General features: G+C 45.0%; 1 protein-coding gene across 1 annotated transcript in view; it reads right to left on the reverse strand.

Annotated features, from left to right (window-relative positions):
• Positions 1-25,533, reverse strand: part of HHAT (hedgehog acyltransferase) — a 223,164-nt gene that overhangs the window by 178,684 nt on the left and 18,947 nt on the right. The window contains exons 2-3 of the mRNA XM_038761470.1: positions 8,656-8,819; positions 430-497 (exon numbers count right to left, since the gene is read on the reverse strand). Coding sequence (XP_038617398.1) covers positions 430-497; positions 8,656-8,819 — 232 coding nt within the window. The remainder of the gene's footprint in view (positions 1-429; positions 498-8,655; positions 8,820-25,533) is intronic.

Raw genomic sequence — 25,533 nt, forward strand, 5'->3', positions numbered from 1 at the left:
TGAAGCATGTGAAAAAGGCACAGCCCTTGGCCCCTAAGAGCTACAACTAAAATGGGAATTTACATACAAACCAAAGCAACTGACTGCAATTCCAAATTTTAGATTGTGAGCCCCGAGGGACAGAGACTGTGTCTAATTCCCACCTGTGTATTCCTTCTGGAATTGGCCAGTTCCATGGGAGACAGTCCTCGCCTCAGGCAGGGAGCAATCTGGGTTTGGATGGAGTCTTCCAGGACACCTACCCAAGTGGCCTTCGGCAGTTCCATCAGTCAATCCATGGTACTTGAGCGCTTACTACGTGCAACGCACTGTGCTAAGCACTTGGAAATACAGTAGAGTTTGTAGACATGATTCCTACCCTTAAGGAGCTTAGTATAGGAGGGAAACCAGAGCATTAAAAGAAAGGTTCCATCAGCTCCCAGATCTTACCTTTTTCAGTCCTCCAAATAAAGGGTCCACTTCCAGCTCAAACTCTCTTTCCAGCTCCGTTTCATGCTCTGGTGAGAAGAATAATCTTCATTAATCGGGGAGCACTAGAACTGGTCAATTCCACAAAAGACAGTCCTCACCATAGGCAGGGAGCAGCCTGGGCTTGGATGCGGTTTCCCAGGAAACCCATCCAAATGGCCTTGGGTAGTTCGGTCAATCAAGCATGGTACTCATTGAGTGCTTACTGTGTGCAGCGCAATGGGCTAAGCACCTGGGAGAGTGAACTACAACAGAATTGGTAGGTATGATCCCTGCCCTTAAGGAGCTTACAATGAGCTAGTGGAAGCCAGGGCATTGCAACTCTGCAAATTAGGTGTCATCTTTCAGCTGCAGTCTAACCGCTTATTGTGTGCAGAGCACTGTACTAGGAACCGGGAAAGAATACAGAAAGAATGTCTGGGGCCTACAAGACAGCTGACCACACCAGAGGAAAAAAGAAAAAGACGCCAACTTCTGCCTATTTCCCAGGCTGAAGAGACTGCTGTCACCATCGCTGCTACTCCCCTCTTATGGCCCTTTCATCTCTTCCCCCTCCGCTCGCCAGAGACCTGAGAGAGCTGGGGCGGCAGTGGAGATGACAGCATCTCCAACCCAGAGAGACAAGCTGGACCGCTCAGCAGGAGGCCAATGCTCCACCTCTTTTCTGCTCTTCCTTTGGTTACTGCAACCGTTCAAGGTAAAGATCATCGGATGAGAGTGTGCGCAAGCGCGGATGTGAGCAAATGCCTGGTTGGCTCTGGCTCTTGTCTGTGCCTTTCTCTTTAAGGCTCTCTGAAGTGTCCGAATTTCTTGTTTTTGTCTCTATCATCCGTGTGGGTTTGTGTGTATGTTTATGTTTCTGTGTCCGTATCTTTCCCTGTCCTGCCTTCTTCTCTCCCTCCCAATTCTTAGACTACTGCATCAGTTGAGAATGGACACCCCACCCACTATAAATGCACCTGCCAGAAAATGGTAAAAATAGCCCTACTAATATCATTTCCTTTTCATCTAATAGTAACATGTTACGTTGCTATTGATTCATAAGAATGCAATTATTTGCACCTTTTTTTAAAGTGCAGCCCATGTACAGATGGAAAGCTACGTAAGTGGCTGAATCAAAGGGATGAGTTGACATGCCTGCCTTAAAATGGCAGTGGAGTAATTTTGCTTACTCTAAAATCCTGATGACACTCAAAGAGGTTCACCAAAAAAAGAAAAAGTACAGTAGTTATAATCAAGCAGGGGAGAAAAATGCAAGGCCCTTGGGAGCAGGGATCATATCTACTAACTGTACTGGACTCTCCCAAGCACATAATACAGTGTTCTGCACAAAGCTTTCTGCTCAATATATATCACTGATTAATATTAGTTAATATTAATATCACTGCCCCTTGCCTGTGACCTTCGGCAAGGCACAGCTTCTCTAGGCCTCAGTTTCTTTATCCATACAATGGGGATTCAATACCTTTTCTCTTTCCCTCTTAAACTGAGCCCCATGTGGGACAGAGACTGTGTGACCTGATTATCTTGCATCTACCCCAGTGCTCAGTGCAGTGCTTGACACACAGCAAGTGTTTAGATACCACAGTTGTTGTTGTTGTTATTACCCTATGATAATGGTGAATTTGAAATCCTAGAATTGGGAGGTTGGAAGAGAATGAGCCCACAGGAGCCAAGCCCCTAACTTTATACAAGCCCCCATTTAAATTCTCCTAGAGAGAGGAGTCCATCCTACTACTTCCAGAGATTTCCAAGGAAAGAAAGCATACAACCCATTTCAGTCCCTTATTCTAAAAGTACTTCAAACTCCTACAGTTCACACAAATCTATCATGCTGCAGCTAATGTTCATTTTTTTGCATTCTACCTTCAGTGACAATGAAGAGAAGCTGAACACGGCTTCGCTAATTTCAATTTCATAACCCGACAAGCTGACCAATGTTTCCTTATCGTGAAACCCCCTGCCCTGATTGTCCTGATTCTGATCCATCTCCCTCACGCTTCCCCCTTCTCAAGCAGCTAATGACAGCCCATCTAGGTAGAGCCATGAAGATAAGATCAATCCTCTGCCTAAGCAATCCACGCAATCCATGCTGAGCTTCAAGAAAATCGGGCAAAGGGTTGAGTGAAAGTCAGTGAGCTTAAAGAAAATTAATTATACCCTGCTTCTCCTTTGCATTCTCTTTGTGTTTGGTTTCCATGGAAATCTGTGTTTGTAAGGGGACTTGGTATATTTGCAGCAGGCTAACCACTGTGTAGAGTCTCTCCACACCTGGTGGCAAGTGAAGGGGAACAGTCAGTGGCAGTGGGGGAGAGAGCGGCACTAGAAACGTAGGTGGGACTCGCAAGTGGGGGCAGGGGGGAGTCGAGCAGAATTTCTGCCTAATACATTCTGTAAACCATTTGTACCGTGTGAAATTTTGCCAGGCAGGTTATGAGTATACCACATAGCGCAGTATTTCACAGGTGGAATGCACTGAAACGACCAGCATGTCCTATTATCAGGAACCAACCATATGCCACGTAAGGCAGGGCCTGATTGACAGTGGGGCAGTGAGCATCTGTTCCGAGTCCCACAGTTCCCCGACTGTGACATCTTGAGCCAAATCAGTGGTACCGGTCTGAATGGTTCCATTCTTTCTGTCGCATGGCTACAGGGCTCCAAACCGATCAGAGTGATGTGGCTTGGGGAAAGGGAGACCAAAAGCCGCAAGGACACTGGTTTCTGGTCCTCAAACCGCCCACCCTGAAGGCCACCAGCACCCTGAATCCACCCTGCAACCAGCCATCAACAACACTCATTATCAACTGCCTTTTTTCAGCACTTATGTGCAGAGCACTGTACTAAGCGCTTGGGAGAGTACAATGCAACAGAGGTAGCAGACATGGGCCCTGCTCATAACGAGCTTACGGTCTAGAGAACGTTAGGTCACGTTAAGTCTTGCTCTAACACACTCCCCTTGTTACTTAACATGCTCCTCCCTGTCACTTCATGCCTTACACAAGAACCACTTGTCATAGGACCTGCTCCTTCCCTTACCAGAGAAACAGAAAGGCTGCAACTTTCCCAGCCCGGAGCATCAGAAAGGATCGGCCGGCAGACTGACGACCACTTCAACCTAATACGCAAGTCAACGGGGGGGAATACTGGCACTGTGCCTGGAAAAATGAAACCTTGGAACACAATAGACCTCTCGGGGCTCTGTGGGGCTGGAAATATTTTGGGAAATTTGGGGGTGGGGGGTCCTAAATCCGGTTCAGGCAACAGGAGATGAGTCTCTTTTGGATGGTGCGACATCTAGTGGGTTCAGAACTAGGAATGTTATAACCAGGATAACAATCAAGCTGCTTAAAGAACTGCCTTCCTGTTCACACAGTGGGGTGTTTCTTCAGTTTCTGCTTTTACCAAAGCACCTGATAAATTAGGATTCAGTCTGCTATATTAAAACTGAGTAGAAACTAAGAAAAAAAATCATTTTAAAGAAATCATGACTTTGGGCAAGGGAGTTGCTGTTCGGATCTTGGCTTTCGTACGACTGCAATACCTCCCTTAGTTGGAGAAATAAAATAGCCAGCAGGTAAGGTAGGATCAGCAGAGCAATAAACAGCTGAATAAACCTTTCTAGTCTGCCCAGTGAAAAGTGGCAGCATTTTGATAATTAGAGAAATAAGCTGGGCAGCAGAGAACAAGAGCAGCTGAAACGACGATTCGCACACAGTCGTATTATGGGACGGTTTAAAGGTAGTCCTGCAGGCATAGGGGTGGGTTGGGAACCTACCCTCTTGAGGCCCCTTTCAGCTCCACGATTCTTCGATCCTTTGCACGATTTCCTCTAAGGCACAGTTAGTTCATTTACTCTAATGGGAAACTACTCTGCATTAGAATAACCAGAACCTTGATCCAGAGAAACAACAGAGAGAGAATTCTACTCTCCAGCCCATTCTCTCCCTCAAACCTGCCTCTCTTTGGGAACTCTGACCTTTATTTTTTGGCTCCCTCCCGTTGCCATTTCATAAAATGCTCCACAAATTGCTTGAGAGGCATAAGAAGTGAAGTCATTTCTGTTGACAGACTCATTACCAAGTCAGCTGCTGGGTTTTTATTTCCTCCCAGTGACAGGCTTCATAAAGCAGAGCAGCTACCTAGAAGTAAAAGAGTTTGAATTCCAAATGATGCAGTATGATGGGGGGAAAGGGAGACGGAGAGAGAAATTAAAAGGATTTAAAAAAAAAAAAAAGACCTTAACAGCACTCTTTGTTGACCAAAATCCAGGGTTGGAAAATGGATTTAGGGAATAATTCTTCAGCTGAAGTACCTCACCCATAAAGAAAATCTCCAATCATCAGAAATATAATCCATTGTTTCCACTGACTCAAAAAGAAAGTCCCATCAGCCAGTTGCCAATTTCACTGGGCGTGCAATGGAAAAAAACTGGAGGTGGCAGGAAGAAAATGGAGCACAAAGGGAATACTCTCCTAACCTGAAACAAGATTGAAAATCAGGGTCTGAACAAGTCAGTCTGAGAGAAGATGCTACTTGACACAGCATTCTATATTATATCCATGCAAACCAAAATAATTTTCCTTCTAATTATGCTGCTATCCCCACAAAATCTTCTCTTTTTTGGTTTCCAGAGGCCCATCCTAAGCAAATGCTAACATGTGATGGTGACTGACAAATGTGGCAAGAGGTCAGACTTGTGCGTAGAGGGCCTTGGTGGACGGCTCCGTCTCATCGATTTTAATGCAGCCACACGGGCTTACATGGACCATTTGGCTGAAAAGGATGGGAGAATAGGGGAGGATCCAGAGAAGAGTGATCACGATTATTTAAGGGTTCAGAAAGCAGGTTCTCTGCAGAAAAATTCAAGATGTTGGGGGCATTGATCCTGGAGAAGAGGGGGGCTCGGAGGACTGACTTAATGATGGTCTGCAAGAGCAAGAAAGGTCATCACAAAAGGGCCTCCAACCAGCTGTTCTCCCTCTCCACAAAAGACAGAGTCAAGAAAAGTGTGTTTATTCCTCCAGGTTTAGACATAAAGAAAACTTTCCTAATGGAAGGTGATTAACTATCATAATATTTGAGTTACTGTCTTTCAGCAGCCATTTGAATCTCTTAGCTCGATGAGCAGCAAGAGTCAGAGGTGAACAGGGCTAGGAACATATGAGAATGCTTCATTGTAAGAGTAACTTTAATAAGATAAATGTCCCCCGCACATAGAGAAAACCAAGTAGCAACCTTAGGGACTTGGGAGAATTCAGCTAATTCTCACACCGACAGCTCCTCCCTGCCTACAGCAGACAAAGGTGAACCGCAGCTCTGAGCACCTCCGGAGCATCTCATCAAACTGCCCTATTTGCACTGTCTCCATCCACTACCCAAGACAACTCCCACCTCCCTTCCGGGTCCAACCAGTTACCCTCGTCTCTCACCTGACCTCCAGGTTTTACGTCCCCCAGCTAAGCCTTACGAACTCAGAGGTGCAAATGATGTCACACGTGTTCCGCGTGCACGCAGTGTGATGTGATGTCATATGGACGCCCTTTTTGCGGTAGCCCGCCCAATCTGCCTAAACCTAGACTACCTCTCTGGGGAACCCCTACCCCGATTCCTCCAGAATCACTGCATCCCCCTGCCAGGATGCTTCTGGGCTGTGGAACCTGGCAGCAGTAGGATCCCGGGTGGGAAGGAGGGAAGGTGCTGAGTATAGCAATGCAAGACAGCGGACAGAGAAGCTGGATACTGGACGTCTAGTGTAAATCCAAAAAAACTGGACACCCTACCCCCAAGGCCCTATTTGGGTGACAAGGGAAGATGACCTAGGCCAATGGAAGCTGGAGAAAGACCCTTTGAATGACTCTCAAGAGCCTTCGTGTGAGAATGCCCAAGAGAATAATACTAATAATAATTACTATGGCATCTGTTAGGCGCTTACTATGTGCCATGCACTGTTCTAAGCACTGGGGTACATAAGAGGTAATCAGGTTGGACACAGTCCCTGTCCCACACGGGGCTCACAGTCTTAATTCCCCATTTTACAGATCAGGTACCTGAGGCCCGGAGAAGTGAGGTGACTTGCCCAAGGTCGCTCAGCAGACAAGTGGCAGAGCCAGGATTGGAACCCATGACCTTCTGACTCCCAGGACAGTGGTCTAACCACTACACCAGAAGTGGGTTACAGCTGGTGAGAGTTTAGCAATCTGCCTCCGATAATCCACAAAGTGGATAAATTTGCTGTCAGATAATCAACAGTGGACAGTACCATATTATTCAGAGGTGGGGAAACAAACCCCTAAGTCAACCGCCTTTGTAAATACCCCCAGATCTTATTTCAAAGGTTCGAGTCAGAGAGCTCGAAGAACTGGACAGCTGAGAAGGGAAATGCAGTTCGATTCATGTGAACCACTGCATCAACTCCTCTGCTTAATATGCAAAATGTTTAGCCTGTTCAACATGGTTAGAAATAACCGCCAGCCAGCGGAGTAATTCCACATTTGCTCCCATCACAAGCCAGCCTCATTTTCCTCTAAGATCAACTGTACCTCTCACCTATTAGAATAGGTGATCCAAGCATGTGGTACATTTGGGTCCTGGTTTAAATTATTGGGAATCTATTAATAATCAAAATACACCTTTGGGTGCTACATAGTCTACAGGCTATTAAGTTATTCCAGAAGGGCTTTTCTAGGCAATGACAGGAGAAGCAACTATAAGACGCATACGCACATTATATCAGCTTTCAATTTGGGAAAGGATAAGAGGATTTTCCATTATCTCTGAAATACAATATAAAGCCATTTTCCTTTCGCTTATTTTTGGTGCTTCTGATAGGTCATTTGTAATTATCTTCCTACTGCTTTTTGAATTTAAATAGGGGGGTCTTTCTGCTGCCCCATCCAACTTCTCTGTGAATGGACTTTCAGGACAGGGATGTGGCTGGCAAAGATTAAAGAGCTAGGAGTAAAACGGGGTGGTGACAAGGGATGACAAAGAAGTACAATATGCTGCTTTACCAATTAACCAAGTGATGGTATGTATTGAGCACTTACTGTATGCAGAGTACTGTACTAAGGGCTTGGGAGACACTAATACAGTTTCTCAGATCACCATCTCCTCGCTAGAGGGTGAGGGTTGCACCTAGCCACGGTTCTGCATAATCAGTTGTTCTTGCTCTAAGATAACACCACTGATGGCAAATCACTGTTCTGGCCTGTGACTGGATTGGAAAAAAAGCACTGGGCAATCAGCACTTCTTTCCAGACACCACATACATACATAATCTATATTCTCTGCCTCCCTCAGGTCCCTCAAAGCTCTGTAAATCCCACAGTGCCCATGTCCACTTCCACACTCTGGAAAGGAATTCGTTCAACCAGCAGCGATCACAGAGATCTGCAAGTGTTCACTATAAAAACACACCACCAGATGTGGGTGCCACAGTGACTGAGAGGTTTAAGAACCACTCTGCCTACGAGAAGCAAGTCAATTCAGCCCTGTGTCTGCTCAGGTTTAATAAAAGTCAAGTTTGAGGGGTGTTTTCTATCACTTGAGTATATGTAAGCCCAACTTCTCTGATGGGAATGAACCACTATGCAGGGAATGCATGTATTGCTTCTGGGACACTTTCCTCAGCACTTGGGATAGTGCTTCGCAATCAGTAAGCATCCAACACTGAATGAAGAACCAAAAAGTAGACAGATTCACCTGAAGTATCTACTCACCTCAGGAGACTTTGTAGACTTCATAAAAGGAATAAAAGTGGAAGCCAAAGGAAAGCAAAGCTCTGTAAATCCCACAGTGCCCATGCCACTTCCACACTCTGGAAAGGAATTCGTTCAACAGCAGCAATCACAGAGATCTGCAAGTGTTCAGTATAAAAACACACCACCAGATGTGGGGGCCACAGTGACTGAGAGATTTAAGAACCACTCTGCCTACGAGAAGCAAGTCAATTCAGCCCTGTGTCTGCTCAGGTTTAAGAAAAGTCAAGTTTGAGGGATGTTTTCTATCACTTGAGCATATGTAAGCCCAACTTCTCTGATGGGAACGAACCACTACGCAGGGAATGCATGTATTGCTTCTGGGGTACTTTCCTCAGCACTTGGGATAGTGCTTCGCAATCACTAGGCATCCAACACTGAATGAAGAACCAAAAAGTAGACAGATTCACCTGAAGTATCTACTCACCTCTGGAGACTTTGTAGACTTCATAAAAGGAATAAAAGTGGAAGCCAAAGGAAAGGAGCAGGTAGAGAGTCATCTCCCATGGTGGCAGCATAATTACTTGTAGCACAAGCCTGCAGGACCTCAAATGCCAAAAGCAGGGTCCAGGTGGAATCTGCAGAAAATTCCTAAAAAGAAAAAAAGAGGAATGAAAACTTTCTATGTCTATGCTATTGCAGGGCATTCTGAGGCATGGCATCTCATCATCAGTTCACCCCAGTTCAAACTGACCACACATCCACAGGGTTTAAGGCCCTGGCCTAGCTTAAGCAGATCACTTTTGGCTAACTGTTGTCAAAAGGCGGTGGAGCGGGTAGGGAAAAATAGAAATCTGTCCATAAATTCAACTTCCTTCTCCATCCGACTTTAAACTAGAGCTATCCACAAAGAGCGGCACTTCAAACAGGTTTTAAATTCTGTTTTTCCTCTCATGCCTTCTAGAGGAGGTTGTTTCAAGCAGCAGCATACAATACCTGAAAAGGCCAAGGTGCTGAGTGGGTAAGAGGCAAAGCCAAGAGCCTAGATAAACTGCACACTTAGAAATTAGACTCTGAATAATTACGATTAAGCTGTGTTTTACAGAATAAAAAAATTATACAGCAGGCTTGAGAGAAGAGGAGGAAAGGAAGAAGAGGGAGGGAGGGAGATGAAGATGCTTTCTAGTCTGTCTCTTGTTTGTCCTATCTTCCCAAAGTCACATAATCAGTTTCTGTGCTCGGTAAACCTTCTGTCAGTCTTCTCACCCCTGCCACCACTGCAGCAACAACAGCTCTCCCTCTGTCATCATAATAATAATAATAATAATAATAATAATTTTGGTATTTGTTAAGCACTTACTATGTGCAAAGCACTGTTCTAAGTGCTGGGGAGGATACAAGGTGATCAGGTTGTCCCATGTGGGGCTCACAATCATAATCCCCATCTTACAGATGAGGTAACTGAGGCACAGAGAAGCGAAGTGACTTGCCCAAAGTCACACAGCTGACAAGTGGTGGAGGTGGGATTTGAACCCATGTCATCAGCCCAAACAGGGTGCTTTGGGATCCAGGCAGGTGCTTCTCCGCCCAGACCCACTCTTGCATGCTAATACCACCAAAAGGGATCAATTTTAACTAAAGGATCAAGAGGGTGGCCACTTCTTTTACTCTTTTACCCCTATTTTCCTTCCTTACTGCCTCACCCACAGCATTGACATCATATTCCTACCCTTGGCTACTTCCCCTACCTGTGATTTATTTTAACGCCTATCTCCCCCCCATTAGACTGTTATAATCAATCAATCAATCAATCGTATTTATTGAGCGCTTACTGTGTGCAGAGCACTGGACTAAGCGCTTGGGAAGTCCAAGTGGGCAACATATAGAGACAGTCCCTACCCAACAGTGGGCTCACAGTCTAAAACGGGGAGACAAAGAACAAAACCAAACATACTAACAAAATAAAATAAATAGAATAGATATGTACAAGTAAAATAGAGTAAGCTCCTAAAGGGCACAGATTGTGTCTACCAACAGCACTATACTTCCCCAAGGGCTTATTACGGTGTTCTGCACAAAATACACGCTTGATAACTGATTATCAAGCAGCTGGAATTTAAACCCACAGCTGGAAGTAGCATAAATTAGGAGAGAGGTGGGCCAATTTCTCCCCCCTAAAATGGGCCTGCCCATGGAGGAGGCTTGGTGGATGCTGTTTCCCTGCAGGGTTCACTGTACTGGACGGCCTGGTGGCCTTCGGATGACAGGCGAAGGGGGCAAAAAGGAAGGAAGCAGGCGCCACTACCCCAACATTCATTCGCTCATCTAATCAACCGTATTTCTTGAGTGCTTACTGTGTGCATCATCATCATCATCAATCGTATTTATTGAGCACTTCCTGTGTGCAGAGCACTGTACTAAGCGCTTGGGAAGTCCAAGTTAGCAACATCTAGAGACAGTCCCTACCCAACAGTGGGCTCACAGTCTAAAAGGGGGAGACGGAGAACAAAACCAAACATACTAACAAAATAAAATAAATAGAATAGATATGTACAAGTAAAATAGAGTAATAAATATGTACAAACATATATACAGGTGCTGTGGGGAAGGGAAGGAGGTAAGATGGGGGGGATGGAGAGGTCCCAGCCCCATGTAGTCACCCCCAAGGCCACTGTCAAAAAAGTTGGAACAGTGGTGTGCTGAGCACTTGGAAAGCAGAGAAGCAGTGTGGCCTTGTGGAAAGAGCCCAGGTTTGAGTCAGAGGTCGTGGGTTCTAATCCCGGTACTGCCCCTTGCCAGCTGTGTGACTTTGGGCAAGTCGCTTAACTTCTCTGTGCCTCAGTTACCTCATCTGCAAAATGGGGATAAAGACTGTGAGCCCCACGTGGGACAGCCTCTTCCCCTTGTATCCCCAGTGCTCAGAACAGTGCTGGGCACATAGTAAGCGCTTAACAGATACCATCATTATTATTCATTCGATCGTATTTGAGCGCTTACTGTGTGCAAAGCACTGTACGGAGCGCTTGGGAAGTACAAGTCGGCAACATATAGAGACGGTCCCTACCCAACAAGGGGCTCGCAGTCTAGAAGTCTCTTTATTGCTGCAGTGTAGTAATAATAATGATAATAATAATGTTTTGCTGTCTGTCTCCCCCTTTTAGACTGTGAGCCCACTGTTGGGTAGGGACCGTTTCTATATGTTGCCAACTTGGACTTCCCAAGCGCTTAGTCCAGTGCTCTGCACACAGTAAGCGCTCAATAAATACGATTGATTGATTGATTGTAACACAGTCTTCTAGACTGCGAGCCCACTGCTGGATAGGGACCGTCTCTAGATGTCACCAACTTGGACTTCCCAAGCGCTTAGTCCAGTGCTCTGCACACAGTAAGCGCTCAATAAATACGATTGATTGATTGATTGATTGTAACACAGTCTTCTAGACTGTGAGCCCACTGCTGGGTAGGGACCGTCTCTAGATGTTGCCAACTTGGACTTCCCAAGCGCTTAGTACGGTGCTCTGCACACAGTAAGCGCTCAATAAATACGATTGATTGACTGATTGATTGTAACACAGTCTTCTAGACTGTGAGCCCACTGCTGGGTAGGGACTGTCTCTATATGTTGCCAACTTGGACTTCCTAAGCGCTTAGTCCAGTGCTCTGCACACAGTAAGCACTCAATAAATATGATTGATTGATTGATTGTAACACAGTCTTCTAGACTGTGAGCCCACTGTTGGGGAGGGACTGTCTCTAGATGTTGCCAACTTGGACTTCCCAAGCGCTCAGTCCAGTGCTCTGCACACAGTAAGCGCCCAATAAATACGATTGATTGATTGTAACCTCCCCTGCGCTTAGAACAGTGATTTGCGCGTAGTAACCGCTTAATAAATACCATTATTATTATTATTATTACCAACCTCCGGGCGCGGCTCCCACGCTCCTCGGCGGCCCCGCCTGCAATTCCCAACTCGGGCGGTGGGGGGGGCGCTCCGCCCGCGCGCGCTCCCGCGCCCCCCGTGCTCCAGCGTCCCGGGCACGCGCGCCGCCCCTGGGGCCCCGCGGCGTTGTGAGCATGCGCGGGGAGGGGCGGGGCGAGGGCGCGCGCGCCGCCCTCGTGCACCAGCGTTCGGAACGCGCGCGCCGCCCTCGTGCACCAGCCTCGTGCACCAGCGTTCGGAACGCGCGCGCCGCCCTCGTGCACCAGCCTCGTGCACCAGCGTTCCGAACGCGCGCGCGCATGCGCGCCCCACGTGGAGAGCGATGCTCGCAGGGGGGGGGGCCGGACTCTGCACCCCATTCATTCAATCGTATTTTTATTATCATTATTATTATTATTATTAATGATGATGATGATAATAATTGGCATTTGTTAAACGCTTACTATGTGCAAAGCACTCTTCTAAGCGCTGGGGAGGATACAGGGTAATCAGGTTGTCCCACGGGGGGCTCACAGTCTTAATCCCCATTTTACAGATGAGGGAACTGAGGCCCAGAGAAGTGAAGTGACTTGCCCAAGATCACACAGCAGACATGTGGCTGCTGTATATGTATATGTACATATATGTATACATGTTTGTACATATTTGTTACTCTATTTATTTTGCCTGTACATATCTGTTCTATTTATTTTATTTTGTTAGTATGTTTGGTTTTGTTCTCTGTCTCCCCCTTTTAGACTGTGAGCCCACTGTTGGGTAGGGACCGTCTCTAGATGTTACCAACTTGGACTTCCCAAGCGCTTAGTACAGTGCTCTGCACACAGTAAGCGCTCAAGAAATACGATTGATGATGATGATGTGGCGGACTCGGGATTCATTCCTTCGATCGTATTTATTGAGCGCTTACTGTGTGCAGAGCACTGTACTAAGCGCTTGGGAAGTACAAATTGGCAACGTATAGAGATGGTCCCTACCCCACAGTGGGCTCACAGTCTAGAAGGGGGAGACAGACCACAAAACCAAACATACTAACAAAATAAAATAAATAGGATAAATACGTACAAGTAAAATAGAGTAATAAATATGTGCAAACATATATACATACATACAAGTGCTGTGGGGAAGGGAAGGAGGTAAGGCGGGGGGGATGGAGAGGGGGAGGAAGGGGAGAGGAAGTCTTTGTCCTTCAATAATAATAATAATAATTGGCATTTGTTAAGCGCTTACTATGTGCAAACCACTGTTCTAAGCCCTGGGGAGGATACAGGGTGATCAGGTTGTCCCACGCGGGGCTCACAGTCTTAATCCCCATTTTACAGATGAGGGAACTGAGGCCCAGGGAAATGAAGTGACTTGCCCAAGATCACACAGCAGACATGTGGCGGGGTCGGGATTCGTTCATTCAATCGTATTTATTGAGCGCTGACTGTGTGCAAAGCACTGGACTAAGCGCTTGGGAAGTCCAAGTTGGCAACGTATAGAGACGGTCCCTACCCCACAGTGGGCTCACAATCTAGAAGGGGGAGACAGACCACAAAACCAAACATACTAACAAAATAAAATAAATAGAATAAACATGTACAAGTAAAATAGAGTAATAAATACGTGCAAACATATATACATACATACAAGTGCTGTGGGGAAGGGAAGGAGGTAAGGTGGGGGGGGATAGAGAGGTGGAGGAGGGGGAGAGGAAGTCTTTGTCCTTCAAGGCCTTATAGTCCATACTGAACAAATCCCATATCTACTAGAGAAACAAGTCATGAGAGGACGGTGAATAAAATACCAAAGAGGGTACTGGCCTTTCCAATCAATCGTATTTATTGAGCGCTTACTGTGTGCAGAGCACTGGACTAAGCACTTGGGAAGGCCAAGTTGGCAACATCTAGAGACGGTCCCTACCCAACAGTGGGCTCGCAGTCTAAAATGGGGAGACAGAGAACAAAACCAAACATACTAACAAAATAAAATAACCGGCTCCTGTGCCCACAAACGACCCCTCTCACCCTCAGCCTCTCTGGGAATCAGTCCAGTACCATGGCCACCTCCTGGGTCTGCCTGATTAGTTAACTTGAAAGAAACAAGTTATAAATCAATCAATCATATTTGAGCGCTTACTGTGTGCAGAGCACTGTACTAAGCGCTTAAAAAATTACAAATCAATCAATCGTATTTATTGAGCGCTTACTGTGTGCAGAGCACTGTACTCAGCGCTTGGGAAGTACAAGCCGGCAACACATAGAGACAGTCCCTACCCAGCAGTGGGCTCACAGTCTAGAAGGGGGAGACAGAGAACAAAACCAAACATACTAACAAAATAAAATAAATAGAATAGATAGGTACAGGTAAAATAGAGTAATAAATATGTACAAACATATATACAGGTGCTGTGGGGAAGGGAAGGAGGCAAGATGGGGGGGTTGGAGAGGGGGACAAGGGGGAGAGGAAGGAAGGGGCTCAGTGTGGGAAGGCCTCCTGGAGGAGGTGAGCTCTCAGTAGGGCCTTGAAGGGAGGAAGAGAGCTAGCTTGGCGGGTGGGCAGAGGGAGGGCATTAAGACAACTGACATTAGGCCTGTGAGCCCCATGTGGAACAGGGACTGTCTCCAACCCAATTTGCTTGTATGCACTGCAGCGCTTAGTACAGCGCCTGGCACTGTCAATAAATACGATTGATTGATTGGCACACAGTAAGCGCTTAACCTGTATATATGTATATATGTTTGTACATATTTAGTACGCTATTTTACTTGTACATATCTATTCTATTTATTTTATTTTGTTAGTATGTTTGGTTTTGTTCTCTGTCTCCCGCTTTTAGACTGTAAGCTCACTGTTTGGTAGGGACTGTCTCTATATGTTGCCAACTTGTACTTCCCAAGCGCTTAGTGCAGTGCTCTGCACACAGTAAGCGCTCAATAAATACGATTGATTGATTGATTGATTAACAAATAATCATTTCCCTCTCACCGCAAGAGGCCGTCAAGTCAGTAGGCTGCCACTAGGTGGCAGCAGAGCCCGCATTTTCGCTCCCTTGAAAAAGGTAGGGGCAGCTGAAGTTCGCGGAAACGCCTCTAGATGGCGGCATACTACAGGAGCTGGAAAAGGCTGCCAGCATCAATCAATCAATCAATCAATCGTATTTATTGAGCGCTTACTGTGTGCAGAGCACTGGACTAAGCGCTTGGGAAGTCCAAGTTGGCAACAGATAGAGACGGTCCCTACCCAACAGTGGGCTCACAGTCTAGAAGGGGGAGACAGACCACAAAACCCAACATATTAACAAAATAAAATAAATAGAATAGATATGTACAAGTAAAATAAATAGAGTAATAAATACGTACAAACCTATATGCAGGTGCTGTGGGGAAGGAAAGAAGGTAAGGCGGGGGGGATGGAGAGGGGGAGGAGGGGTACTTTTTTTTTTAAGGGCATTTGTTAAGCGCTTACTATGTGCAAAGCACTGTTCTAAGCGCTGGGGGGGATATAAGGTGATCAGGTTGTCCCACGTGGGGCTCACAGTCTTCATCCCCATTTGACAGATGAGGGAATTGAGGCTCCGAGAAGTTAAGTGACTTGCCCAAGGTCACACAGCAGACATGTGGCGGAGTCAGAATTCGAACCCATGACCCCTGACTCCAAAGCCCGGGCTCTTGCCACTGAGCCACGTACTTACCACCGTCTCTCTCTCTCATCACTACGGAATTCTCAGAAATCTCTTTCCAATACTCCCCCAATTTTATCACCCTCTCTCTCTCTCTCTCTCTCTTTTTCATCACTGGGAAATTCTTAGAAATCCTCGTGATTCCACGCATGCTACTTAACCATTTGAGGATTAAACAGCCCCTTTCTTCCTCCTCTTTCTAATAATGCATTTATTAAGCACTTAGTATGTGCTTAATACTGTTCTAAGCGCTGGGGAGGCTACAAGGTGAACAGGTTGTCCCACGGGGGGCTCACAGTCTTAATCCCCATTTTACAGATGAGGTAACTGAGGCACAGAGAAGTTAAGTGACCTGTCCAGTCACACAGCTGACAGTTGGCTGAGCAGGGATTTGAACCCATGACCTCTGACTCCAAAGCCCGGGCTCTTTCCACTGAGCCACGCTGCTTTCTCTTCCTCCTCCTTTCCACCATGGGCTTGGAAGCCAAGAGTCCTGGATTCTAGTGTCAGCTCTACTGCTGATAAGCTGCTTACTCTCGGGCAAGCTACGTGCCACAGGTTTCTTCATCTGTAAAATGGGACTAACACCTGAGTCACTCTACCCACAAGAATGTTTTAAAGATGAAATGACAATTGATGTGAAATCACATTGGGAAAATAAAAACACTATACAAAATATTACAAGTACTACTGGAAAAATTGGTCTTCATCTACATTATTCTTTGTTGGTGTCTTTTATAAAACATTTTACAAGACAGAAGACTGGATGTATTGTCTAAAATGAGAATTTGGGGATTATCTGTCAATCTCAAACTCACTGCAGGCAGGGAACAGTGCTTACCAACTCTGCTGTACTGTACTCTCCCAAGTACTTAAAGTGTTCTGCATCCAATAAGTGCTCAAGAAATATCATTGATTGATGACAAATAAACAAGGGGACAGGCCACTGTCAGAGTTTCGGATCAGAAGTTAGTTCTGGGACAAAAAGCTGCCATGAAAGGACTCCTTTAAAACTATAGGGTAATTAGAAGAGAACTTGATTTTCATTTATCCTACTTGTACATACCTATTCTATTTATTTTATTTTGTTAGTATGTTTGGTTTTGTACTCTGTCTCCCCCTTCTAGACTGTGATTTTCATTAGGGAAGCAGCGTGGCTCAGTGGAAGGAGCACGGGCTTTGGGGTCAGAGGTCAGGGGTTCAAATCCCGGCTCCGCCACTTGTCAGCTGTGTGACTTTGGGCAAGTCACTTCACTTCTCTGGGCCTCAGTTCCCTCCTCTGTAAAATGGGGATTAAGAGTGTGAGCCTCACATGGGACAACCTGATTACCTTGTATCTACCCCAGTGCTTAGAACAGTGCTTGGCACATAGTAAGCGCTTAACAAATACCAATATTATTATTATTATTATTATTATCCCCCTGGCTGCAGCTGGGACCCCACCTAAACCATCCTTTTGAGATGAAAATCTCTCAATCATATTTATTGAGCGCTTACTATGTGCAGAGCACTGTACTAAGCGCTTGGGAAGTACAAATTGGCAACATATAGAGACAGTCCCTACCCAACAGTGGGCTCACAGTCTAAAAGGGGGAGACAGAGAACAAAACCAAACATACTAACAAAATAAAATAAATAGAATAGATATGTACAAGTAAAATAAATGAATAAATAGAATAATAAATATGTACAAACATATATACATATATACAGGTGCTGCTCTCCTTTCTCCCAAGGCCTTCAGAGACTTTAAAACCTCTCTCTGTAACCCCTCCTGGGTCTATGAGCCTTCAGGATGGATGACACCAGAGGCTAACCGGACCATTACCCAAGGACAGGCCTGTCTACAATTTTTCTGGGGACTGGGGCCGAGGGGGAAAGAAAGTAGTCGCAGCTGGTTGCTGAGCACCAGATAGATTACAATACCATAGCCCTCACACACCCACTGAATGACCTGCCACTCCAGTGTTGGACTGAGGTCCTGTGTCCCTTTCTCAAGGCAGGAAATTCCCCTGTGCCTAACCATAATCTCTTACGCTGCCATGCAAAGCCACTTCCTCTCATTCAGCCTCACTGGAAGAGATAAATCACCCATATTTGTGCATTATCATCCCAAACTCTGAATTCTCCTGGAAAAGGACACACAGTCTTTTTCTTACTTGCCTCTAATCTTGCCACAGATAAGAACTGCATAAAGAGAAAGTTTATAAAGTCTCAGATTATTCTCACCACCTGTGATAGTTAAAAAGGCAGCATCTTTCCCTCATCCCGTCGGCCTCGGTGTAATCACAAAGAAAAGGTAAGAGAGTTACCATCCTTCAGTCAATCAATCAATCGTATTTACTGAGCGCTTACTGTGTGCACAGCACTGTACTAAGCGCTTGGGAAGTACAAGTTAGCAACACATAGAGACAGTCCCTACCCAATAGTGGGCTCACAGTCTATCCTTCAAGCAGAGGAACCCACACAATATATAGCAAGGCAGGTCATGAAGAAGAGGACGGGGAGAACCTTTTTTAAAATAAGATACCTTCAAGAAAAATTTAATGTCCAAAAACACAGTGGAAAGGGGACGGAAATCTGCTGTGGCATTTACCCAAACAGCCAAGTGAAATATGATATAATTCAAACGGCTTACACCCTCCCTTCACATTTATGAGTTCAGTGGGGAGTGGGTAAGCCACCTGAGGTTTGTTCTTTACTAATTTGGAGTGTGTATTGGTTTGAGGTGTCTGGGTGATGCATGTCCAGAGAGTGGAGGTCTACGCATCAGTGTATGTTTGCCTGAATAAGTGTTTGTATATGAATGGAGAGAGCGATAGAGATAGATAGACCTTTTAGCCAGATAGATCATCATCATCATCAATCGTATTTATTGAGCGCTTCCTGTGTGCAGAGCACTGTACTAAGCGCTTGGGAAGTACAAGTTGGCAACATATAGAGACAGTCCCTACCCAACAGTGGGCTCTCAGTCTAAAAGGGGGAGACAGAGAACAAAACCAAACATACTAACAAAATAAAATAGAATAGATATGTACAAGTAAAATAAGTAGAGTAATAAATATGTACAAACATATATACATATATACAGGTGGATGTATAGATGATAGATAGATGATAGATAAGTAGAAAGATATGCACGTTTTAAGGGAAGAGCTCCAAGACTCAATCAATCAACTGTATTTATTGAGTGCTTACTGTGTGCAGAGCACTGTACTAAGCGCTTGGGAAGTACAAGTTGGCAGCACATAGAGACAGTCCCTACCCAACAGCGGGCTCACATTCTAGAAGGGGGAGACAGAGAACAAAACCAAACATACTAACAAAATAAAATAGAATAGATATGTACAAGTAGGATAAATAGAGTAATAAATATGTACAAGCATATATACATATATACAGGTGCTGTGGGGAAGGGAAGGAGGAAAGATGGGGGAGATGGAGAGGGGGACAGGGGGAGAGGAAGGAAGGGGCTCAGTCTGGAAATCAATCAATCAATCAATCGTATTTATTGAGCACTTACTGTGTGCAGAGCACTGTACTAAGCGCTTGGGAAGTACAAGTCGGCAACACATAGAGACAGTCCCTACCCAACAGCGGGCTCACATTCTAGAAGGGGGAGACAGAGAACAAAACCAAACATACTAACAAAATAAAATAAATAGAATAAATATGTACAAGTAGGATAAATAGAGTAATAAATACGTACAAACATATATACAGGTGCTGTGGGGAAGGGAAGGAGGAAAGATGGGGGAGATGGAGAGGGGGACGAGGGGGAGAGGAAGGAAGGGGCTGAGTGTGGGAAGGCCTCCTGGAGGAGGTGAGCTCTCAGTAGGGCCTTGAAGGGAGGAAGAGAGCTAGCTTGGCGGATGGGCAGAGGGAGGGCATTCCAGGCCTGGGGGATGACGATGACTCCATCATCATAGCCCTCTTCAAGCAAAGAGATAAAAAGTCAGATTGCACCAACCAGCAAACCCCAGGCTCGCTGCCTCCAGGCAGAACGCCGAGGAGAGGAAGCCCCAGTGCCCGGCAGGAGTCGGGGTGGGCAATGGCAGAGATCCATGTGGCCAAGTCCCTGCTTGGGAGCTCTGGGATCCCAGCAGCCGCCCGACGCCCAGACAACCTTGCTGTTACCCTCCAGAGGACTGAAGCTCCCCTCAGCTGTGGGAGCCTTCAGGACGCTGAGCCCAGGACCCTGAAGAATTTGAAGGTTTCTTGCTCCAACAACTGTGTGTAGCTGTTGTGCTTCACGTTGCTCTCTTGCATTGCTGATTTTGTAATTTATTGTTGCTTTGCATTCCACCATCATTGTTCCATGTGTCTGTTTACTCCCATTGAGATTGTGAGTAATAATAATAATAATAATAATTGGCATTTGTTAAGCGCTTACTATGTGCAAAGCACTGTTCTAAGCGCTGGGGAGGATACAGGGTGATCAGGTTGTCCCACGTGGGCTCACAGTCTTAATCCCCATTTTACAGATGAGGTTACTGAGGCCCAGTGAAGTGACTTGCCCAAGGTCACACAGCAGACATGTGGCGGAGTGGGATTCGAATCCATGACCTCTGACTCCAAAGCCCGTGCTCTTTCCACTCAGCCACGCTGTACTGTAAACTCAGGTGAGACAGGAATCAGGTCTGGCCTGAATTTAATTTATTCTATACAGTCATGCTAAAAGATCCAACCCTAGTATGGGCAGGGATTTTCTCTCTTTATTGCTAAATTGTACTTTCCAAGCGCCTAGTACAGTGCTCTGCACACAGTAAGTGCTCAATAAATACGACTGAATGAATGCAATGGGAAATATGGATGCAAAGTATTAGAATATGCATCTGCACTCTGGACACTACTGCACACTTCCAAGTCAACAGACCTTAAGCATCATATATGTTGCCAACTTGTACTTCCCAAGCGCTTAGTACAGTGCTCGGCACACAGTAAGCGCTCGATAAATACGATTGATTGATTGATCATCTAGATCAATCTAGATGTGATTGATTTAGACTGTGAGCCCAATGTTGGGTAGGGACTGTCTCGATATGTTGCCAATTTGTACTTCCCAAGCGCTTAGTACAGTGCTCTGCACATACTAAGCGCTCAATAAATATGATTGATTGATTGATCTAGAGTCCTAGAGACAGTCATTCAAGAACGGTTGTATGCAGATGACTGCCTGCACCCTAGAGGCACACATCCAAGAAAAAAATTTAAATGACTGTAAACCACATCACTGAATCAGCCAGGCATTACAGACTAAAGATAAGTCTAAAGTAAAACAAGATAGTGTATTAGTCTGCATCAGACAAGCCATACATCCATCAAAAATATATATATTGGCAACGGAGCAACACATCATCACAGAATTTTGTCACTGCATCACATTGATCCATAATAAAACAACAGATGGGAAAAATTTTTAAATTGAATTAGGAAAAAGTAGAAGTAGTTAATAGCATTTACTGAGTACCAATGGGGTGCAAATGCATTGTACTAAGCATTTGGGAAGTACAAAGCAAGTAAAAATTTCCTTTAAAAAAAAACAAATGGTATTTGTTAAGTGCTTACTATGTGCCAGGCACTGTACAAAGCCCTGGGGTAGACTTGTACTTTCAATTACTTATTCAACTGCTTCATTCTGATGTACAAGTGCTGTTTCCTGCTTTATCTTTGTTCAATCCCCTGCTTCCCCAATCTGTACATATTTTTTGTACGTTTCTCGAGGGTAGGGAGTATGTCTTCCTACTGTATTATTCTTCCAAATGTTTAGTACAGTGCCTAGCTCTCAGTAGTCATTCAATACCCTTGATTGATTGATACCCCCCAAACACACACACACACTCTCTCTCAGGTACTCTCCTTGGTTATAAACAGATATAACCTTTACTGTCACAGATAAAGGTCAGTTACAGATCCAGGCCCATTAATCTACAGCCAAGAATAACCAAGCAGCGTGGCTCAGTGGGAAAAGCCCGGCCTTTGGAGGCAGAGGCTGTGGGTTCAAATCCCGGCTCCGCCACTTGGCAGCTGTGTGACTTTGGCCAAGTCACTTCTCTGTATGTTCGTACATATTTATTACTCTATTTACTTGTACATATCTATTCTATTTATTTCAGTGCTTAGAACAGTGCTTTGCACATAGTAAGCGCTTAACAAATACCAACATTATTATTATTATTACAGTGCTCTGCACACAGTAAGCACTCAATAAATATGATTGATGATTATGCATCCCTGACTGACACCTATATTCCTAACTCAAATCCAGGGGTTACTGCCTCCACTGAAATCTGTTATATGTCCCTTAGTAGCTCTTCTGTGGACACACCACCCACGGTAATTCCTTCAAAATTTATCCTGCCAAAACTCACCTTCACCGGCTGACACCATTTCATAATCATCATCGTCATAATTATGGCACTTCAAGCACTTACTAGGTGTCAAGCACTGTTCTAAGCGCTGGGGTAGATACCAAATAATCGAGTTACATGGAGGGCTCACAGTCTAAGTAGGAGAGCTCTGCAAGGAGAAGAGCAAATCATCTCCCTGAGTAATCTCTATTCTTCCCATTGCCACCACAGCCCTTGTGCTCTATTTAGTAACTACATTCCACACCCCTAAGCATTTATGTAAATCTCTTCCACATTCTATGACTTCCCTTAATTATAATTTATTTAAGTGTCTGTCTTCCTCTTTGAGGGCAGGGAGTCTTATAATCATTTGTAATAATAATAATAATAATGTTGGCATTTGTTAAGCACTTACTACGTGCAAAGCACTGTTCTAAGCGCTGGGGGGGATACAAAGTGATCAGGTTGTCCCATGTGGGGTTCACAGTCTTAATCCCCATTTTACAGATGAGGTAACTGAGGCTCAGAGAAGTTAAGTGACTTGCCCAAGGTCACACAGCAGACATGTGGCAGAGCTGGGATTCGAACCCATGACCTCTGATTCCAAAGCCCGGGCTCTTTCCACTGAGCCACGCTGCCTCTCGTGTACTTGTACTCTCCAAAGTGCTTACTACAGTGATCTGCACCCAGTAGGTGCTCAATAAGTACTGTTACCCGCCCCCTTCATTCACTGTCATCATGCTGATTACCATTCTATTTATTTTGTTAATGATGTGCACCTAGCTTTACATCTATTTATTCTGATGACTTGACACCTGTCCACATGTTTTGTTTTATCGTCTGTCTCCCCCTTCTAGACTGTGAGCCCGCTGTTGGGTAGGAACCGTTCTCTAGATGTTGCCAACTTGTACTTCCCAAGTGCTTAGTACAGTGCTCTGCACACAGCAAGCGCTCAATAAATACAATTGAATGAATGAATGCCGCCTGAAAGGTTTTAAGCCCGGGCAGAACAGCTGGTGCTTGGCCAGAGTAGCAGCAGTGGTGGCATTGGCAGCTGCAGAGGAGGGTAGAGGTGGTAGTGGATGGCAGTGATTGGCAAAAAGCAGTGGCAGGGAGGAGGAGGAGGAGGAGGAGGAAGAGGAGGAGGAGGCAGGGTTGTTGAGGTGCCCTTCGTGGGCTTTCCCTGTTGGCCAACAAGCAAGGCTTTTATCCACTTACTAAAGTGGCCCAGTATGAGATCCTCCGACACCATCCTGTTTGGCATCTCCTGTCTGCTTTATTCATTAACACTTGTGCAATTCTTTACCTCAACCCCATTTTGTTCATTTTTACCCTTCAGAGGAAAACTCCCCAAAACCTCCTGGGAAGTCAGTATCCTTCACTGACTGGAGCCAGTTTCGATGATTCCATAGAGCACTGATTAGCAAAAATGGCTTTCAACTTAATCCTTGCAGCTGTTAGAAGTGCCACATTTCTGCTCTGTTGACTAGAAAAACCCAACTGGGCGAAGTTGTACAGTAAACAAATGAATCACTGCCAGCTTTGGCATGGAGCAGCAACACAATTTGCAAACACATTACTGAATTGCTGTTTTATACAATACACCAAATACACAATGGAAAATAGATTTGGAAGTTACATCCAACTTGTTTATCCTGTTGCAGAGAGCTGGGTAAAACTGCCGTTCAACTCCCTGGGTTTTAGCTAGGAAGGAAGTCTCATTCATAAAGGACACACCACAGAGTTGTGCCATTCCTCAGTCTACTGCTAATAAGCATGCTCAGAATGTGTCTACCCACTGAAATGATTTATATTATTAGATCTAAAAATAGACATTGGTTTGGATTGGCTATTTAAGTGAGGCCAAAGAAATATGTCCAACTGAAATAGAGGATAAAGCATACATTGGAAAACTGAATTATCCCAACAATTTGCATTTGCAAATGCAGACAAAATGAGACTGATAAATTAAATGAGCTTTGCTTTGTCACCCAGGCACTCCCCCTCCCCCTTCTTTTTTAGTTGTATTTGTTGAGCACTTTGTGCCAGGCACTGTACTAAGTACCGGGGTAGATAAAAGGTAATCAGGTTGGACGCAGTCCACGTCCCACATGGGGCTCAAAGTCTCAATCCCCATTTTGCAGATGAAGAAACTAAGGCACAGAGAAGGTAGGCGACTTGCCCAAGGTCACACAGCAGATAAGTGGTGGAGCTGGGATTAGAACCCACATCTCTCTTTTCTGTCTCCCCTCTCTAAGCTCAATAGAAAATGGCAGTGTAAATACAATATTACCTTTAAATTATTTTTCTTGTTATGATTTCAGAATGCACCTCCCAAATAAACTATGTTAATGCATTTTAAGATGTAGAAATGGCTCACTGCGTCCCAGTTGCTCAGAGGTTTCATTTAGTTTGGCTTGTCTCCACAGAACACTGGATGACCCCCGTTTTAATGGGTCCTCCCTACCAGACAGGCTTCAACATTGTGGGTGCCTCCAGAAGAAACACTGGGTCTGGTTTGACAACTCCAAGACCACGGTACTACTTATAGCGAAACAAGCAACACCTCACGAACCTCCCAAATTGAAGCTTCATCATGGAGAACAGACTGAGCCCAGAAATATGTGAGATCCATGGTGGGGTGCCAATGCTGAAAGGGATAGAAAACAGTGAGGTCCAAAACCAAGAAAACCAAGCCAATTTTTTTTTTTTTGTAGATGCAGGAAGGTTCCTGCCCATTTCCCTCTTCAACACAAAGGTATTAGGAGAGGTGAATGCCTATAAGACCACAACTGCCATGGCCAGAAAACTGAACTCTGGTTGGGTCCTTCAATTGTTGTTTTTTATTTCCTGGGATTGGCCTGCTGTGAACTCACTGTGAAATATCGCTTTTTTGTGGAATTTGCAAAATGTACCTCAAAATGGATGGCTGATTGCCACATCTAATCAATCGCTCAAGCAGGAGGTGGGGAGAAAGGGTGAGAAAGATAAAGACATATCAAATAATGATAACTTGGGTGTGGAGCTATAGGAGAGATTGCAGAAGAAAATGTATAGGTTTCTGCAATTTGAGGGAAGGTAATTTCTATAGCTTAGATATCTATTTACAATCCTGTTCAGAAATCACATGAAACATTATCTCAATAACTAGCTCATCTGAGCAAAGAGGACACTTACGCTATCATGGAAAAGGGCATTTACTTCTTCAAGTCACTTTCCCCACAACAGAAGATAGACACCAGCCTCTCTAAATACTTCCTGAACTTCTAAAAATATTTCTGGGGTATGGCACTTGATCTAACATGCAAGCACAATTGGCTCCCTTTTCAGTGATGATTTGTAAACACACTGATTCCCTCCCTGAGCCACTGTCGAAGTTAAAAAAAATTCCTCCCTCATCAGAGAGGATGGGA

Source organism: Tachyglossus aculeatus, chromosome 19 (genome assembly GCF_015852505.1).
Source record: "Tachyglossus aculeatus isolate mTacAcu1 chromosome 19, mTacAcu1.pri, whole genome shotgun sequence".
Taxonomy (NCBI): domain Eukaryota; kingdom Metazoa; phylum Chordata; class Mammalia; order Monotremata; family Tachyglossidae; genus Tachyglossus; species Tachyglossus aculeatus.